Source organism: Engystomops pustulosus, chromosome 8, assembly GCF_040894005.1.
Source record: "Engystomops pustulosus chromosome 8, aEngPut4.maternal, whole genome shotgun sequence".
Taxonomy (NCBI): domain Eukaryota; kingdom Metazoa; phylum Chordata; class Amphibia; order Anura; family Leptodactylidae; genus Engystomops; species Engystomops pustulosus.
This window is the reverse complement of record NC_092418.1, coordinates 21,851,444-21,872,496: the sequence shown is the minus strand read 5'-3', so window position 1 is coordinate 21,872,496 and position 21,053 is coordinate 21,851,444. Positions and strand designations below refer to the sequence as shown.

Sequence of the window (21,053 nt, the reverse complement as noted above, 5' to 3'; positions counted from 1 at the left end):
AAGGCGAGAGTTGATGTAGTAGAAGAAGATGCAGCTGTAATGACTTACTGATAATCCACCCTGTCCGGGGGGTGCCGATGCCCACCTACATCACCTTTACCTGAGCCTCAGGGTGGCGAGGGTCCGCAGCTTCCTCCCCTGCACATAAACAATCAGTGCATAGATCTCCTCCTTGCGGCATCTATCCACCCCCTATTGCTCTCTTCAAAGGATACAGCAGCATCGTATCCGCAGCGAGGTCCTGGCAGCCGTATCCTCCTTCTCCGTTGCTCAGACTGATTCTCTCAGGAATGTTTAATGAGAGAGGAGCGACTGAATCACCTCCCTGTCAGTCACTGCCAGCAAGGTTCCCCCCTTCTTTTATAGACAATCTTCGCCTTTTCGCTTGTCTCTCCCTCTCCATCCTCGCCCCTCCTTCCCTTTTCAAAACCTTTCTCCCGCCCCCCCTTTCTTTTTTTTCTTCCTTAGCGATTCCTCAAATCTTTCACTTAATCCCTCCACCCCCAGCCATACACTATGTCATCCCTGGATTTTACATCCTCTCAATCCCCATTCCCACCTTTCCCCTTGTACATTATTACTGCACCGCATTATTAGGATACCACCAAGTCTATGGTACCTTCCGGGAGACGAGGATGGAGCGGCGAAGAGTGAGGACACTTCACACTTCCATGTCCTGCTGAGAAGAGGAGGATCGGATGTGGCGGAGGAGGATTGCGGAGTTTAAGAGATTGATTTTTTTTTCACTCCTGAGAAATTAAATTAGGCGATTTACACGTCTTACTAGAGATCTCTATGGAATACTTCAAGAGGACTGATACTTCCTTAGGACGCGTTCACACGCTGCAGCCTTAGGGTGATGCCACATGTGGTGGTTTTGGTCCGTTTTTAAGCATGCGTTTTCAGTGCATTTAAAAACGCATCCGTTTTTGAACGTTTTTTGGGCCATTTACCCTGCGTTTGGCTGCTTACAACCTGTTTATCTAAGATATTTGGGAAAAATGGACAAAAACAGATGCGTTTTTTTAAAAAACGCATGCGTTTTTAAACATACTGAAAACACATGCTTAAAAACGGACTTAAAATGCCATGTGAGGCATCACCCTTGTGTGATGTAAGGGCTGTACGGACTGTAAGGGCGTGTTCACACGTTGCGTTTTGACCTGCGTTTTCATTGCGTCTGAAACGCATATACAACAGCTGAGGAGAGGTGATTTGCCTAATTACAGCACTGTAAAGAACGTAAACGGCAATGTAATTAGGCAAATCACCTCTCATCAGCTGTTGTATATGCGTTTCAAACGCAACCAAAACGCAACGTGTGAACGCGCCCTCAAAGAACATTTTATAGGGGCCATGGCCAACCAAGTGATCACTCAGTATGGATCGTTGCCCAAAATAAGGGATGATCCCATAAACGAGGCAGAACAATCACTGGTCGTGTGGAGGGAACCAGCGGAAACCTCAATTGGCTCTTTACTGGCAATTTATAGCTGAGAAACGTTGACTGCGTCTAAAGCCGTGTTCACACTATGCGTTTTGGGATGCATTTTGAAAGGCATTCTGATGCAACAAAAGCGCATCAGGCAATACCCAGCGCTGCTCACCCCCGCCCTTCTCCATTGAGGAACGTTGCGCACGGCACCGTATTTCGGGGTCAGATAGGACATGTCCTATCTTTTCACGGGGTACGGAACGATACGGTGCCGCACTTGTGTGGCACCGTACCGCTCCTGTAGAGCGCCGCGTATCCATTGCCGTCTATGGGGGACGTATATATGTCGGCTATCTATACGTCCCCCGTATGGCTGTGTGAATGCAGCCTTATGCCGGCGGCACACATGGCGTTTTGAACCTGTTTTTTGGGCCATTTTTAAGGAGTCCGTTAAAAAACAAGTGCGTTTTAAAAACGCATGTGTTTTTAAAAACGCATGCTTTTATTGAAAACGCATCCGTCTTTGCCAGATTTTCCCAATTAACTTAATGAGGATAAGTGCAAAACTTTCAAAAACGGTCAAAAAGCGAATGCGTTTTTTAATTGACTGCTTAAAAACTGCCCAAAAACGGGTTCAAAACGCCACCTGTGCCGCCGACCTTAGGCCTGCTGCCCACAAGCTAGTCCAGTCCGCGAAACTTTCCCCACTCGGCGCCCCTGGCCGTGGTCCGTTTTTAAGCAATCCGTTAAAAAAACGCATCTATTTTTTAAAAACGCAAGCGTTTTTCTGAAAATGCATCCGTTTTTTAAAGGTTTTACCAATTATCTTAATTAAAAATGGTCAAAAAAGGATGCGTTTTTAAACGAACTGCTTAAAAACGGACCAAAAACTGGTTCAAACCGCCATGTGTGGCATCACCCTAATCACTGAACTGAACAGACATGCCGAGTTCAGTTCAGGGATTGTAGGTTTGGTCCCAGGAGCGAGTTTCTCAGACCGTACTTGCTCGTGGACAACAGCAATTGGCTGCTGCAGGTGGGTAGGCCTATACACGCATGTAGTTGCCGTGCCACCTGGATGTAGGCTATGTACCCACAAGAGCGCCATGTTTTATATGTATGGTTACCATGTAAATCTGCTTAGTCCGTTTTTATGTGCCAACAGAGGAACGCAGATCACATGGAGAAAGCAAAGCTGACATTTATGGATGGAGGTAAAGATTTTGCACACTCCTCGATGTGATAACACGACGATGCAGCGATTATGAGCGTATACGTAGTGATCGGTGCGGATATTTGCTGTAGATGCGAGTTTTATCCACATACGGTCTCCATGACAACCCTGCACTTGACAGAAATGAAAACAGGAAATGTTGTCATCGGGAGCTTCTCAGTAGTGCAGCCTCAGGCTCCGGCAGCACACAAGATATTAAAAATCGCTTTTCACATTTTTAATGAACACTAAAGGGCTAGAGATTGATTTCTTCGAGCAGTGTTAAGGGATCTGAGTGAGAATATTAGCGAGCAGAACCGCCAGGAATATCTGGACCCAACCCAACAACCATATAACGTTATGTTAACAAATGTGTTTACGGTTCAAGAACGCAAAGAAAGGCAATGAAATTGCATTGTGTGAAAGCAACTTTAGGCCGGCGGCACACGTGGCGTTTTGGATCCGTTTTTGGGCCATTTTTAAGTAGTCCGTTAAACAACACATGCGTTAAAAAAACGCATCAATTTTTGACCCGTTTTAATTAAGATAATTTGTAAAACCGGTCAAAAACGCATGCGTTTTTTAACGGACTGCTTAAAACGGGCTCAAAACGTCACCTGTGCCGCCCGGCCTAACCACAAATCTAAAAATCCTAAATACCTACAGAGGAGACATCAACATGTCTGCACACAATACTCCATGGCTGCACATGGCCGGCTCCCACTAGCCAATATAGACGGCATACCCACACACATTGGAAGCAGTCGGAGATACGTAGCGGCCTCGGATTCACTCCTAGCTGGTAGCTGTCTCAGCCAATTTCCATCAAAGCGGCTGCTGAGCTCAGTAAACATCTGCGCTGCAGGGAAAACATGAAAAATGAATGGCACAAATCACTTCCATCCTTACCGAGGAGCGCGGGCAAGGAATCCCATCCTCAATAGTTACTTCCATAGATAAGGGGAGTTTCACCCTGGCAGTGATCACCATGGGGTGAGGAGATTCCCGAAATCTGGCGAGTGACTGTGCAGGAGATTCCTTGTTAGGCCACCTGCACACGACAAGGAAAGAGGCCATGCAATAGTCGTATTATCTATCTATCTTACCTCATCTATGGGCCCAGCACAGCCCCGCGCTGTACGAGACACAAAGCATAGAGCAGGTCCTATCCCTGGGCAGTCATTTCCAAGGGTCATCAGCGAGTGTGAGCAGATCTCACCCATGAAAGTGCACGAGACCTTTCTTTGTGTCCCATATAACTTTACACGTCAAGTGCAGTTAGTCTTAGGGCGCGTTCACATGTTGCATTGTGTTTACATTGCATTTTGAAACGCATCACAACAGCTGAGAGGGCATTTGCGTTTACAAAACACAACCGCTAACGTGATGCTAACACATACGTTTACATTGTGTAAAAAAAGTTACTATAGTGTTAACACACATTAACATGGTGTTTACATTGTGTTTTGTAAACGCTAATTTTAACAGTAATGTACTTAGGCAAATCACCTCTCAGCTGTTATGATGTTCTTCAAAACACAATGTAAATGCAACGTGTGAACGCGGCCCGGGTGGTAATTACCAATCGCATGCATTTCACTGGAAACACATATGTGATTGGGCCAAGAGCCGATCGGTAAACAGCACCCGGTGTCTGGGCATTTAGAAGAGCTACGTTTCTAAGAGCTACGTGTGACAGCAGCCTCATACAGGGTCTTGTTCTGCAGACAAAAATTTCAATGAACACAGTTTCAAATTGAAAAAAAAAACTAGAGCCCTATTCACACAGATGTCCATAAAATAAGGACACTATAATGGCCATATTTCCCAGCCTGAATACGACTTGGGTCGCAAAATTTCAGCATCACAGTATTTGCTGAATACTGAGGCACGTTCCTTAGCACTAGCCATGCATTTATAAACGCAGCCGCACACGTGACCACACCCTGGCCTGTACCTGGGTGCTCCCCTGGCCCGTACCTGGGTGCTCCCCTGGCCCGTACCTGGGTGCTCCCCTGGCCCGTACCTGGGTGCTCCCCTGGCCCGTACCTGGGCACCCCCTGGCCCGTACCTGGGCGCTCCCCTGGCCCGTACCTGGGCGCTCCCCTGGCCCGTACCTGGGCGCTCCCCTGGCCCGTACCTGGGCGCTCCCCTGGCCCGTACCTGGGCGCTCCCCTGGCCCGTACCTGGGCGCTCCCCTGGCCCGTACCTGGGCGCTCCCCTGGCCCGTACCTGGGCGCTCCCCTGGCCCGTACCTGGGCGCTCCCCTGGCCCGTACCTGGGCGTCCCCTGGCCCGTACCTGGGTGCTCCCCTGGCCCGTACCTGGGTGCTCCCCTGGCCCGTACCTGGGTGCTCCCCTGGCCCGTACCTGGGTGCTCCCCTGGCCTGTACCTGGGCGTCCCCTGGCCTGTACCTGGGTGCTCCCCTGGCCTGTACCTAGGCACTCCCCTGGCCTGTACCTGGGTGCTCCCCTGGCCTGTACCTGGGTGCTCCCCTGGCCTGTACCTGGGTGCTCCCCTGGCCCGTACCTGGGTGATGCTGGGTGCAGGAGGGAGTGAGCGAGCGCTCCTCATCCCTCTCCTCTCCAAAAGAAGACAAGACTGCAAAAACCGCAACGCAACTGCGCCGTGTGAACAGATCTTTACACATTACCATATAGACTGGCACATGGACATGTCCAATACACATAAATATACTAATAGTAATAAAAGACAGACTTTACTGTAACCTGCTGAGGTAAAATGAAACTAGCACCGTGATTGGCTGCTGTGAGCAACAATAAAACCAAATTGTTTTACATATAAAGAACATTTATATCACCACATACACAATATAATGCCCCCAACACACACATAACACATATAGATATAAATATTACACATATATAAGTGCTAAGCCCACAGTCACATAACTTTACTACCTCGGAAGCTTCTAGGCCCTTCTGCAGTGCAGTGCCATTCCGCGCCTCTAGTTGGCGCTGTGTAGTACAGCGTTAAGCCCCGCCCCTCTTCACCCGCCAGTCAGTAGGACCAGGCAAGAGGAGCTGAGCCTCGCAGTACACCGCAGAACATTACCAAAGGGGCGGAGCTTCACATTACACTGGAGAACACTGCCAGAGGGAGGGGCTTCAGTCTACACTAGAACATTGCCAGAGAGGCGGAGCTTCACAGCAGAACACTCCCAGAGGGAGGGGCTTCGAACCGGCCTCCACATGACATCACTGCTGCAGCACATGACATCACTGGCCCCCATATGACATCACTGCTGCAGCACATTCCTGACCCCCACATGACATCACTGCTGCAGCCCATTCCTTACCCCCACATGACATCTCTGCTGCAGCACATTACAGGCCTCCACATGACATCACTGGAGCAGCACATGACCGGCCTCCACATGACATCACTGCTGCAGCACTTTACAGGCCTCCACATGACATCACTGCTGCAGCACTTTACAGGCCTCCACATGACATCACTGCTGCAGCACATTACAGGCCTCCACATGACATCACTGCTGCAGCACTTTACAGGCCTCCACATGACATCACTGCTGCAGCACTTTACAGGCCTCCACATGACATCACTGCTGCAGCACATTACAGGCCTCCACATGACATCACTGCTGCAGCACATTACAGGCCTCCACATGACATCACTGCTGCAGCACATTACAGGCCTCCACATAACATCACTGCTGCAGCACATTACAGGCCTCCACATGACATCACTGCTGCAGCACATTACAGGCCTCCACATGACATCACTGCTGCAGCACATTACAGGCCTCCACATGACATCACTGCTGAAGCACATTACAGGCCTCCACATGACATCACTGCTGCACCACATGACCGGCCTCCACATGACATCACTGCTGCAGCACATGACCGGCCTCCACATGACATCACTGCTGCAGCACATAACCGGCCTCCACATGACATCACTGCTGCAGCACATGACCTGCCTCCACATGACAACACTGCTGCAGCACATTACTGGCCTCCACATGACAACACTGCTGCAGTACATTACAGGTCTCCACATGACATCACTGCTGCAGCACATTACTGACCCCCACATGACATCACTGCTGCAGTACCTTACTGGCCCCCACATGACATCACTGCTGCAGCACATTACCTGGCCCCACATGACATCACTGCTGCAACACATGACCAGCCCCCACATGACATCACTGCTGCAGCACATGACCGGCCCCCACATGACATCACTGCTGCAGTACATTACTGACCCCCACATGACATCACTGCTGCAGCACATTACAGGCCTACACATGACATTACTGCTGCAGCACATTACCGGGCCCCACATGACATCACTGCTGCAGCACATTACTGGCCTCCACATGACATCACTGCTGCAGCACATGACTGGCCCCCACATGACATCACTGCTGCAGCACATGACCGGCCCTCCACATGACATCACTGCTGCAGCACATTACTGGCCTCCACATGACATCACTGCTGCAGCACATTCCTGACCCCCACATGACATCACTGCTGCAGCACATTACTGGCCTCCACATGACATCACTGCTGCAGCACTTTCCTGACCCCCACATGACATCACTGCTGCAGCACATTCCTGCCCCCCCCCCATGACATCACTGCTGCAGCACATTACAGGCCCCCACATGACATCACTGCTGCAGCACATTCCTCCCCCCCCCCCCCCCCTATGACATCTCTGCTGCAGCACATGACCGGCCTCCACATGACATCACTGCTGCAGCACATTCCTGCTCCCCTACATGACATCACTGCTGCAGCACATTCCTGCTCCCCCACATGACATCACTACTGCAGCACATTCCTGCTCCCCCACATGACATCAATGCTGCAGCACATTCCTGGCCCCCACATGACATCACTGCTGCAGCACATTACCGGCCCCCACATGACATCACTGCTGCAGCACATAACCGGCCTCCACATGACATCACTGCTGCAGCACATTCCTGACCCCCACATGACATCACTGCTGCAGCACATTCCCGACCCCCACATGACATTACTGCTGCAGCACATTCTTGACCCCCACATGACATCACTGCTGCTGCACATTCCTGACCCCCACATGACATCACTGCTGCAGCACATTCCTGACCCCCACATGACATTACTGCTGCAGCACATTCTTGACCCCCACATGACATCACTGCTGCTGCACATTCCCGACCCCCACATGACATTACTGCTGCAGCACATTCTTGACCCCCACATGACATCACTGCTGCTGCACATTCCTGACCCCCACATGACATCACTGCTGCAGCACATTCCTGGCCCCCACATGATATCACTGCTGCAGCACATTACCGGCCTCCACATGACATCACTGCTGCAGCACATTCCTGACCCCCACATGACATCACTGCTGCAGCACATTCCTGACCCCCACATGACATTACTGCTGCAGCACATTCCTGACCCCCACATGACATCACTGCTGCAGCACATTCCCGACCCCCACATGACATTACTGCTGCAGCACATTCTTGACCCCCACATGACATCACTGCTGCTGCACATTCCTGACCCCCACATGACATCACTGCTGCAGCACATTCCTGGCCCCCACATGACATCACTGCTGCAGCACATTACCGGCCCCCACATGACATCACTGCTGCAGCACATAACCGGCCTCCACATGACATCACTGCTGCAGCACATTCCTGACCCCCACATGACATCACTGCTGCAGCACATTCCTGACCCCCACATGACATTACTGCTGCAGCACATTCTTGACCCCCACATGACATCACTGCTGCTGCACATTCCTGACCCCCACATGACATCACTGCTGCAGCACATTACTGCCCCCCCCCCCCCCCCCCGCCATGTGTGAATGCGGCCTCAGACTATCGGTACACGTTAGGTATTGTGCAGCCTCTGCAGTGCCAGACTTTGGACAATCTGTAGTGCGACATTTTGCCGCCATCACATTAGGACTGCGTTACGTCCCCCCCCATAAGCCGGCCCCTTATCTTCCTGCGATCTGCTCCTGACCAGTCCTATCAGAACCTATTGCCTGGATACATCCTCCGCCTGCAGCCGTGATTCACTTGTTACCGCTGCGCTGTTGTGCAACCTGGATATTTTTTCCCTTTCTATTTTTGGCTCATATAATTTGATGTGGTTAGAACGTAATATAAATCAAGCAAATGCATCAAGAGTCTATGGCTCCAGCGCTATAACGAATCACAGAGCGCTGTACACACCATGCATCGGCCCCTTATGGGGCTCACGATCTATATCACATATTACTGTACCTCCAAAAGATTGGGCGCCCAACACATATCTGTCATACCGCTCCATGTGGGAGGGGCACATTAACATGATTCTTGCATCCCTATCATGGTCAAATGATATTATGAAGATATGAACGCTGCCACATGTCCACATGTAGTAGTTAAAGGAAATCTACCACCAGGATGCAGGATTGTAAACCAAGCACACTGACATACTGCTGTGTGCCCCCCTCTGGTAGGATCCACTCTACTTTTAGCTCTTTATGCCCTTGTTTTTTGAAAAAAGGCTTTAAAAATTATGCAAATGAGCTCCGGCTTAGTAGCTATTAATCGAGCCTGGAGCCTCTCAGGCTCATTTGCATAATGTTTAGCCCTTTTTGTAAATACAAGGGCATAAAAGAGCAGATCCTGTAAGGGGACACACCCCAGCATGAAAGTGTAGGTTTATAATCTTTGATCCTGGTGGTAGATTTCCTTTAATGTCCTCTTTTCAGTCCTACAGCACTATAATTGTTTAATTTACATAGAGATACAATTAATTTACCTACACATATGCAATGTTCATCAGTAAATTTTCATCTAATGGATCAACTCCCCCTAGAGTGTATGTTAGTTTATTCATATGTATTAGTTAAAGGACCTCTACCACCAGGATGAAGAATTGTAAACCCAGCACACTGACATACTGGTGTGTGCTCCCTCTGGAAGGATCTGTTCTCCGCTTACCTGCGTATACCCTGGTTTTAAAAAAAAAAAGTATTTTAGAATTATGCAAATGAGCTTGAGGGGTTCCAGGATAGGTGTTAACGGAACCTGGAGCCCCTCGGGCTCATTTGCATAATTTTAAAGCCTGCTTTTCTTAAAAATAAGGGGATAGGAATCTTAAAGAAGAATGGATCCTGCTTTAAGGAGCACATACGAGTATGTCATTGTTCTTGGTTTACAATCCCTGATGCTGGGGGTAGATGTCCTTTAAGAGGTCCTCCTCTCAGTCCTGCAGCACTGTCATTGTGTAATTTACATATAGATACATATAGATAATAAACATATACTGTTCATAGGTAAATTTATTCATCTATACTGGGTCCCTTAACCCCATACTGAGTATATTCAAATGTATTCGATAGAGGTCCTCCTCTCAGTCCTGCAGCACTATCATTGTGTGATTTATATATTGGTACATATACATATGTATATGGTATACTCACCCATACCAGTAAATGTCCTCCTTTTACTCCTGCAGAACTATTAAGGTCTCCTTCACATATAGATACATATGTATACACAATGCTTATAGTTACATTTTCCTGCTACTGGGTTCCTTCCCCAATGACAGACTCTGGGTATACTTACACATAGTACTTCAGGTCCTCCTTTCACTCCTGCAGCACTGTCATTGTATATGGATGCGTACTGTATGCGTAATTTACATGAGTTTACATACAATACAGTTTACATATGATACATGCACAATGCTCAGAGGGGGTGTCATGGGTAATCGTTCATCTATTGGGTGCCCCTCCCGAGGGCTGACTACGTCTATGTTCACACACAGGCGTTTAGGACCTGAATATGCAGATATTCTCTAAGCGTTTTTAATGCACACCTTGTATTTCGCTCCCGTAAGTCTGTTGCTTTAGGTGTGAGATTAGAAAATAATATTTTTCGGTAATGTGAGACTGTAATAGCTGATTGTAGACTTATATAACACCAGCTAAGCGCCATGATTCATCATCACAGGGAGAGAGAAAGGTGTGACCAGAGACGTAATCACAGAGGAATACAGCCAATATCCAGCTGTACATGAATATATGATATGTCTCTCTTCCTGTTTCATCACACCTTTGTTTATGCAGCAGGACTGTTAACTATGGATGTATATTCTAGGATTGTAGCTGGACCTTGTGAAATGTGTCCTCACACTGCTGTGCTATCTGATATTTCCCTATTTCACAACTAGTGTATAACTTATGAGCAGAGGGGAGGAGAAATTCGATACCCAGAGCTAAGAGCACAGCAGTGTGAGGATAAGACCTACGTTAAGAGACAATCTGGGAATATAAATCTACTTTCCACAGTCCTGCTGCTACTAACATACACAAAGGTATAATTACGCAGCTATCTCTGAGCAGAATGGAGGAGGCGTGGAGCAAGTTAATACCCAGAGCTAAGAGCACAGCAGTGTTAGGATAAGACCTAAGTTAAGATACAATGTGGGAATAGAAATCCATTTTCCACAGTCCTGCTGCTACTAACATACACAAAGGTATAATTACGCAGCTATCTCTGAGCAGAATGGAGTAGGTGTGGAGCAAGTCAATACCCAGAGCTAAGAGCACAGAAGTGTGAGGATAAGACCTCAGTTAAGCTACAATCTGGGAATACATATCCATTTTTCACAGTCCCACTGCTACTAACATACACAAAGTCATAATTACACAGCTAAGATTAAGTTTATTGGTAACAGCCATAGCTCATCGTATACTCTCAATATCTGACCTAAATCTCTAAAACAAAAAAAAAGCACCTGCACAATACCAAGTCACTAAAAATTAAAAAAAAAAAAACACTCAAAAATCCCAGCGCTTGTCTGGTAGCATCGGTGACCAGATTATGTATGACAGATGAGAAACCTGAATGGATTCTGATAGAAAAACAAAGGGGTTTAAGGTAACGGCAGCGAAGATGATCAAAAAATCCAATAGACGCCTAAATATCCAATCATTTTTATCTGGAATGAAATCAATGGAGCGGTCACTGCTATCATGATGCAGATGAGTGTGCTAATACTGCCATCATGTGGACAATGTGTAGCATTACACACTGACAGCTTCACTGATTTCATTATGAAGTTTCATTCTTAATATGGATGGAATATTGAAATGTCCTCTGTGTCCTGCGATTCCTTCCGTTGTTCTCCAATATGAATGGACAACAAGGGATATCAAAATTAGTCTGGACTCTCCTGATAGGGATGTAATATTACCACTGTACAAGGTATTGGTTTGGCCGCACCTGGAATATGCCGTCCAGTTCTGGGCACCGGTCCATAAAACAGATTCCATGGAGCTGCTGAGGGGACAACGAAGAGCCCCAAAAATTATAAAAGGAATGGACGGTCTCAGTTATGAGGAAAGATTAAAACAACTAGATTTATTTCTTCTCAAATAGAGATGACTAAAGGGATACATAATTAATTTATATAAATATATGAATGGTCCTTATAAAAAATATGGTGGAAAGTTGTTTCAAATGAAATCAAATCAAAAGACGAGGGGGCACTGTCTCCATCTGGAGAAAACAAGGTTTAATCACCAGAGGCAACAGGGCTTTTTTACTATGAGAACTGTCAATCTATGGAATAGCCGAGCTTAGGCGCAGGTCACAGCAGGGACAGCAGAGAGCTTCAAGAAGGGTCTAGATGCCTTTTAACACCTTAATAACATTGATGGTTATGTTATATAGAATTGTTTCCCCTAAATCTCTTCCTCATCCAATCCCTTCCCTTCCTAGGTTGAACATGATGGATATGTGTCTTTTTTTAAACCCTATAAAGTAAACTAAAACTAAACAAGTGCAGACACTCCATCCACATCTTTAGGACTGACAAAGATAGACAAGCATTGGATTTAGCTATGTCCAGCAATTGTGCAGAGTGTGAATGGACCAGATGTTCATACTCAAAGTACTGATTTATTCTGAAGCAAAAGTGGGACCCCCATTCTGGTGATCGGAGGGTCCCAGTGGTCTAGTGGATGGGGGGTAACTGGTGCAGTTCAACATTACTGAGAAAAGCAAAAGAAAAAGTTATACTTTAGTTACTCATGCTGTCACATAAGGAAGTGAAGCTCGTTGTGGATGTAGCGGGTCCTGCCCAATTAGAAGAAAGATGTCATTATATGATGGGACCAGTAATGAATCTAATGCTGCAATTGAACGGCTCCCCCTCCTCTCGATCCAGTAGTAACTGTGCCCCTGATGTTGCCCCCCACCTTGCTGCAGGTGGTGCTGCCTGAGGCAACAGGCTCAACTCACTTCATGATTGTGCACCCCTGCTGGAGACAACCTGCTGTATCTTACAGAGGAATAGCAGTGCTGAGGCTGTTCCATATAATGAGGATGGCCCAACGGTATAGCAGAGTAATCACTTATTAAATTAAAATGCCCAGTGTTTAGCAGTGCAGCCTCTGTTAAAGCAGAACCAACCCAACTATATAGCAGAATTAGACCTTTCGAATTACACCATTTGATTTCATGCTTTATGAACTAAACATACCTTGAGAATGCTGTAGGTACACTGATACAGAAACATATCTTGTTTAATTGCTGAGCTGAGTGGTTTTGCTGAAAAAACAATTATAAAATTCAGGAAAGCTGGATGCCTACACAGGAGCTTCATAAACTGTGCAGACAGGACTAATCAAACTTAGCTGGATGACTTATACACAGCAGCTGGCGGATGGTGCAGCGATTGATTACTTCTGCCTGTCAGACACAACACAGTGATTGCATCATCCTCTGGTGCAGTGCATAACTAATGTGGGAGGAGAAGCACCGAGCCCCAGCACAGAAAGGAAAGCGCTTCATTATCATAATTTTATAATTGTTATTTCAGCAAAACCACTCAGCACAGATTAAACATTAAACAAGATATGTATAGCTAAGATATGTATAACTAAGATATGTACACTCACCGGCCACTTTATTAGGTACACCTGTCCAACTGCTCGTTAACACTTCATTTCTATTCAGCCAATAACATGGCGGCAACTAAGTGCATTTAAGCATGTAGACATGGTCAAGACAATCTCCTGCAGTTCAAACCGAGCATCAGTATGGGGAAGAAAGGTGATTTGAGGCCTTTGAACGTGGCATGGTTGTTGGTGCCAAAAGGGCTGGTCTGAGTATTTCAGAAACTGCTGATCTACTGGGATTTTCACGCACAACCATCTCTAGGGTTTACAGAGAATGGTCTGAAACGGAAAAAACATCCAGTGAGTGGCAGTTCTGTGGGCGGAAATGCCTTGTTGATGCCAGAGGTCAGAGGAGAATGGGCAGACTGGTTCAAGCTGAAAGGCAACAGTGACTCAAATCGCCACCCGCTACAACCAAGGTAGGCAGAAGAGCATCTCTGAACACACAGTACGTCGAACTCTGAGGCAGATAGGCTACAGCAGCAGCAGGTGCCACTCCTTTCAGCTAAGAACAGGAAACTGAGGCTACAATTTGCACAAGCTCATCGAAATTGGACAGTAGAAGATTGGAAAAACGTTGCCTGGTCTGATGAGTCTCGATTTCTGCTGCGACATTCGGATGGTAGGGTCAGAATTTGGCGTCAACAACATGAAAGCATGGATCCATCCTGCCTTGTATCAACGGTTCAGGCTGGTGGTGGTGGTGTCATGGTGTGGGGAATATTTTCTTGGCACTCTTTGGGCCCCTTGGTACAATGCCACAGCCTACCTGTGTATAGTTGCTGACCATGTCCATCCCTTTATGAGCACAATGTACCCTGTAACATCTGATGGCTACTTTCAGCAGGATAATGCGCCATGTCATAAAGCTGGAATCATCTCAGACTGGTTTCTTGAACATGACAATGAGTTCACTGGACACAAATGGCCTCCACAGTCACCAGATCTCAATCCAATAGAGCATCTTTGGGATGTGGTGGAACGGGAGATTCGCATCATGGATGTGCAGCCGACAAATCTGCGGCAACTGTGTGATGCCATCATGTCAATATGGACCAAAATCTCTGAGGAGCTTCCAGCACCTTGTTGTATCTATGCCACAAAGAATTGAGGCAGTTCTGAAGGCAAAAGGGGGTCCAACCCGTTACTATCATGGTGTACCTAATAAAGTGGCCAGTGAGTGTATATATATGTATAGTTATATATGTATAACTTCCTACTCTTCTATACTGCTGGGTCAGCCCTGCTTCTTTAATGAGGATGCAGGCACATATCTTGTTTAATGTTTAATCTGTGCTGAGTGGTTTTGCTGAAATAACAATTATAAAATTATAAAATTAAGCAAAGTAGTCCCAGATGAAGCAAAACTGTCCCTTCCTTATAGCAGAGATGGACTAGTGGCATAGCAGAGTAGTCTCTGATGAAGCAGAGTTGGCCTAGTTGTATAGCAGAGTTGAGCATAATTAAGCAGAGGTGGACGGTTATATAGTTATGTAGCCTCGAATGAAAAGTGATTGGCCCTTCAGTATAGAAGAATTGGGCTGGTGCTATAGCTGAGTATGGTGGTGTGAGACCAGTGCTACAGCTGAGTATGGTGGTGTGAGACCAGTGCTATAGCTGAGTATGGTGGTGTGAGACCAGTGCTATAGCTGAGTATGGTGGTGTGAGACCAGTGCTATAGCTGAGTATGGTGGTATGAGACCAGTGCTATAGCTGAGTATGGTGGTGTGAGACCAGTGGTATAGCTGAGTATGGTGGTGTGAGACCAGTGGTATAGCTGAGTATGGTGGTGTGAGACCAGTGCTATAGCTGAGTGTGGTGGTGTGAGACCAGTGCTATAGCTGAGCATAGTGGTGTGAGACCAGTGCTATAGCTGACTATGGCTGGTGGTGTGAGACCAGGGCTATAGCTGAGTATGGTGGTATGAGACCAGTGGTATAGCTGAGTATGGTGGTGTGAGACCAGTGGTATAGCTGAGTATGGTGGTGTGAGACCAGTGGTATAGCTGAATATGGTGGTGTGAGACCAGTGGTATAGCTGAGTATGGTGGTGTGAGACCAGTGCTATAGCTGAGTGTGGTGGTGTGAGACCAGTGCTATAGCTGAGCATAGTGGTGTGAGACCAGGGCTATAGCTGAGTATGGCACTTTGAGACCAGTGCTATAGCTGAGCATAGTGGTGTGAGACCAGGGCTATAGCTGAGTATGGCACTTTGAGACCAGTGCTATAGCTGAGTATGGTGGTGTAAGACCAGTGCTATTGCTGAGTATGGTGATGTGAGACCAGTGCTATAGCTGAGTATGGTGGTGTGAGACCAGTGCTATAGCTGAGTATGGTGGTGTGAGACCAGTGCTATAGCTGAGTATGGTGGTGTGAGACCAGTGCTATAGCTGAGTATGGTGGTGTGAGACCAGTGCTATAGCTGAGTATGGTGGTGTGAGACCAGTGGTATAGCTGAGTATGGTGATGTGAGACCAGTGCTATAGCTGAGTATGGTGGTGTGAGACCAGTGCTATAGCTGAGTATGGTGGTGTGAGACCAGTGCTATAGCTGAGTATGGTGGTGTGAGACCAGTGCTATAGCTGAGTATGGTGGTGTGAGACCAGTGCTATAGCTGAGTATGGTGGTGTGAGACCAGTGCTATAGCTGAGTATGGTGGTGTGAGACCAGTGCTATAGCTGAGTATGGTGGTGTGAGACCAGTGGTATAGCTGAGTATGGTGGTGTGAGACCAGTGCTATAGCTGAGTGTGGTGGTGTGAGACCAGTGCTATAGCTGAGTATGGTGGTGTGAGACCAGTGGTATAGCTGAGTATGGTGGTGTGAGACCAGTGCTATAGCTGAGTATGGTGGTGTGAGACCAGTGGTATAGCTGAGTATGGTGGTGTGAGACCAGTGGTATAGCTGGTAGAGATGTGTTTTATGAATGTAGATTCTATGATGTCTAGCCCAACATAGCAGAGAATCAGAACCAGGCTTGTCATAACATATGACTATAATTATTTTTTGGGAAGACTTACATTTCCTTTCATTGCTGCTGTATTATGTGCACTCAACCTCCTTAGGACCCCCCAATCCTTTCCTTATTGTCCTAGAGGCTCCAATGACTTGTACAGGGAACAATATGTATCCGGGAACTTGCAGCCAGGTCTGAGATGATACTATTGTAGGAAGCCATCTCTGCGGAGGTTTATAGCACTAGTAGAGTATAATGTCAGTGCACAGCGGGGCTCAGAACAAAAGACTCCGCTATCAAAAGGAGAAAGAATATTCATCCCTTCTATGTCTGCTTATCATTGGAAGAGAAATTATGTGATTATATTCTACTTTCTATAAGCTGGGAGGACGGAGGAGCCACGTTCTTCTGCAGCATCATATGGGAAGATTAGTTAAGGGGCGAGGATTGGGCGTCATCTCAGCTATAATGACCTCAGTCCTATTAAAAGAGAAGCGGAGCGCAGATTAAGGGACCCCCCCTCCCCTTTAAGATTCCAGAATACTGTCATAGGTAATATGGAAGAGGTGGTCTTAAAAAATAACCTGTGGTACACAATCTGCATTGTAGCCGCTGCTGCAGATCTAATTATACAACAAGGCGACGCTCCGGTGGCCATAATTTGTGTTTTTATAAATTTTTAATTAGCATTTCCAGCAGAAAAAAAAGGCTGAAATGTGTGAACAAGCTCCTGAACATTAATTAAATGCTTCCAGAGGTGGAACGACCTCACAGGAATACAGATTATCCTCCGGAGAAACCAGCAGGACGGCAAGGACACTTATAGGATGTGAGAATATGTAGCTTCCTCCTGTATAGAAGTAAACAAGGAGGATTGAGGGAGATGAATAATTAATTACCTCTTCCCCCAGAAGCCCTGCAGAAAGTAACCCTATGTTAGGGCCGACCCTTAGTAGATCTTATTGATGATATATTATATCTGTACAATGATAACAACTAAGATTATGATGCTGTGAACAATGGGCGTCACATGTTCTGTATAGATGGAAGGAGTCCAAATTAATCCATTGCCAAAAATTGAAAAATCAATGTGGCCCTTTACAGTCTGTTCCATCAAGGTTTTACAATGTCAACCAGATCCCTGCACTGATAAGGTCCAAAAAGACCAGAGCAGATTTTTTTAATTATCTTCTCTGGTAAGAGACAAGTCAGACTACTACTAAATTTAGGCAGTGACTTGAACCAGTCATACACATAAAATTATAGTTGTATAAACTCATAGCGGGGTCGGCTGGCCACTGAACTTCAGTGCCCCTGTAAACAAGCAGGGCACTGTTCGCACTCTCCACGGCGCGGGTCACTGGGAACACCAGAGAAGGTGAGTAAAGCTTTTTTTTTTTTTTTTTTTTAAAAAGCCCTCCCCAACCCTTCTGCTATTTTTTTTTTCTAATAGATGGACAACCCCTTTAAGTAGTATACACTATTGCCAACACCAAATTTCTGAAACAAGGAGTCCTGGTAGGAGATAATGAATCAGGGAATATTATGGCTATGGCCATACAGTGTGGAAAATGCAAGGGGTAGTATCCCTGTCCATCCCGGTTATCCGCTGGTAAACATTCCCGATATTACATCTGACCTCCTGGCGCCGCAGCAGGGCTACACCACATGTGGCTGCCACCACGAGGCCTACACTGATAGATCCTGCGTGAAGCAGTTGTCTCAGCAGCTTCCCCTGTGGTGAGTTAATAGATGGGAGATGACGCAGCACCAGGAGTAAACCTGCAGCGTGTAACAACAATGGATATTACTTTCTTATATTATTCACTTACATTGCTGAGTCCTCAGGAGAACCAGAGCCTCTGCAGTTAGACTTGGCTTCAGCTCCAATAATATTCTTACCCTGAACATTGGAGAAAATACAGTATTATCAGATTAATATACTCGAGTTACAGAGTTTACCACATGAGGTCACAATCCAGCAGCATAATAGTCAATGCAGTGATTAAAGGGGACCTGTCAGCACAGGGTCAGCTCCAGGTATCAGTAGGTCCCTGGGCGACAGAGCCTCAGTGGGCCCCTTTGCAGTGAACTGACATGGCGGCATTAAAAATTCAGAAACTAAAACAGTCTCCTGTTCCTGAAATGATTCCCTAGTTTATCACCCCAAACAGCCCCTGGTTATTGCATATAAAGCCCCCAACACTCTATGGAATCAGGACAGAACCGTCTATTCAAGGGAGCGAAGAGGTGGCGAGCGGTTCTCTAAAATATGTCGGCGAAGAATATTATCAGTGCACTGAATGTAAATAGCATTGATATGGGGGTGCAGTGACTGTAGCCATTTCTCTAATGCAGTAATTCAGCGTGGGTAATAATGATGACTGATTATACAACCTCTGAGAGTAATATATCACATTGTCACATAAATGAAATCTGCCAGCATATGATGTGCAAGCGCTGGAGGGGGAATTACATGGAGAGATGAGTGCTCCTGCTCAAAGGCAAAGATGAAAGGAGACATGTACTTCCCTCACAATGCGACCGCTCAGAATACAACACAGACGGCTTGTTCCTTACGCTCCAGCTCCGCCGCAACGCTTACAAGGGGATGACTATAGTGCGGGGTCTGCGAGAGGGGATTCTCATGTCTAGGAAGCGTGAAATGCTAAATATGCCAAAGTGTAGGACACGGGCACAAATATCAAATACGGAAGACCCGCTGTACAGTTTCACACTTTGGAACCTCATCCAGATTTTGGCACATATTCCCAAATCCATGTGAACCTCATTCACATGTATGGTTAGATTGTCGCATGGATTTCCTTTCTTATAGTTCTAGTTATAGGAATTTCTGGGAGAAAATAACATAGAATAATAGTGGTTCCCGGGCTCCTCAAACACCACTTTCATGTATCCCCCATAGTCTCATGTACTGATGGGCTCATGTAGAAGAAGAGGGTCTAACCTTGATCTTGGATAGGCCAAACCTGTTTATCTTTAGAGAACAGTAAATCTGTGGAATAGCCTGCCTCAGGCGCCGGTCACAGCAGGGACAGCAGAGAGCTTCAAGAAGGGCCTAGATGTCTTTTTACATCTAAATAATTGACGGTTATGTTATATAGAATTGCTTCCCCTAAATCCGTTCCTCATCCAATCCCTTTCCTTCCTTGGTTGAAATTGATGGACATGTGACTTTTTTCAACTATATGTACGCAGATTGTACAGAGTTATACTTATGCCAGCATGTTAGCAGACCTACACAGCAGACATTGTATTATACTGTTTGTGTTATTCCATGGATGCAGCTAAGAGGTTACATAGGAAGGTCCACCACACATCTTCTGGGATCTCATGCATCCGGACCAGATGTTCCGGTAACATGTCCAGTTCCTGATGTCCCACTAAGCAGAAGATTTCATGGCCACAAGACAAGACCACCCAGATGTCAACTCTGTGTATGATCATGACAAAGAGCTTTTATTATATGCAGCAGATACTACTACGAAACAGCATAGAACTAGTACTATGCTCCTCAATACAACACCACTTGTTAACCCCTTGCTGCTAACTCTTTTAAAAAAAAATGTGTACAGAACTGCATCAGGTCTTGTTTACTGCATTACAAATTCTACTTTCTAGTGTAAGTATTTAATATTCCATGCAATGTTGTAGAAGTTCTCCAAGAAGAACAAGGTAAATCCTGGGCCGTCATTAGGGGATAATAGTGGGACTTCAGTTAGGGGCACGACCAAGAGAGGGGGCCTGGTTACCCCCCTTTACGATCACTTCTACAGAGATGGGATCCAACCGGGGAGAAACCGGGTTCCACTTCTCAATTTAAGTAGCAAAGACTGAGAGCTTTTTACTCCGTTGCTCTACATCCATTGGTGGTGACTATAGGCTACTGTTGTGGCACACTAACTATTCGCTAATGTTGGGGACTGTGATTTGGCTACTGTGGAGGGCACTGTGACATGTTGACTTACGAGGGCAACTGTGACTTGGCTCCTGTGTGACTATTGGCATGTGTGGGGCACTGTGACTATTGTCTATCTTGGGGGGGGGGGGGCTGTGACTATTGTCTACTGTGGGGGTGGGCACTGTGACTATATTAGCTACTATATGGCCCCTGTGACTATATTGGCTACTTTTGGATCCACGTGTCTATATTGGATACTGTCGTGGACTGTGACTATATTTGCTATTTTAGGAGTATTATTACTATAATTTGGGTGCACCGTTACTATGGTGTCCACTGTTGGGCTATGTTATTATATTGGCCACTATGGGGGCACAGCTACTATATTGCATACCTTAGTGGCACTGTTCATTTATTAGCTGCTGTGGGGGCACTGTGACTATATTGGCTATTTGTGGGAGCATAATAGTGATCTCTATGGGAGCAGCAGAACAGTATTAAGTTTGTGTTATGAAGGTGCTAAAATGTTTATGTTGTTGTAGCTGGAAGAAGC

The 21,053-nt window shown here is 46.4% G+C and overlaps 1 protein-coding gene across 10 annotated transcripts in view; it reads right to left on the bottom strand.

Annotated features, from left to right (window-relative positions):
* The window catches only part of LOC140074914 (ankyrin repeat and fibronectin type-III domain-containing protein 1-like), a 133,864-nt gene extending 115,437 nt beyond the window's left edge, over nt 1-18,427 (bottom strand). For 4 of the 10 annotated variants that reach the window (XM_072120220.1, XM_072120223.1, XM_072120227.1 and 1 more), the window contains exon 1: nt 216-403. Coding sequence is in view for 3 of the 10 variants with exons in the window: in XM_072120224.1 (XP_071976325.1) it covers nt 3,558-3,583 (26 nt within the window). In the remaining 7 variants the exon portion in view is untranslated. Of the gene's footprint in view, nt 1-100; nt 405-3,557; nt 3,700-3,754; nt 3,775-18,410 lie in introns of those variants that run through there. The other 6 variants (XM_072120222.1, XM_072120224.1, XM_072120226.1 and 3 more) reach the window with 5 other exon arrangements.
* Nucleotides 18,428-21,053: the final 2,626 nt, after the last annotated feature.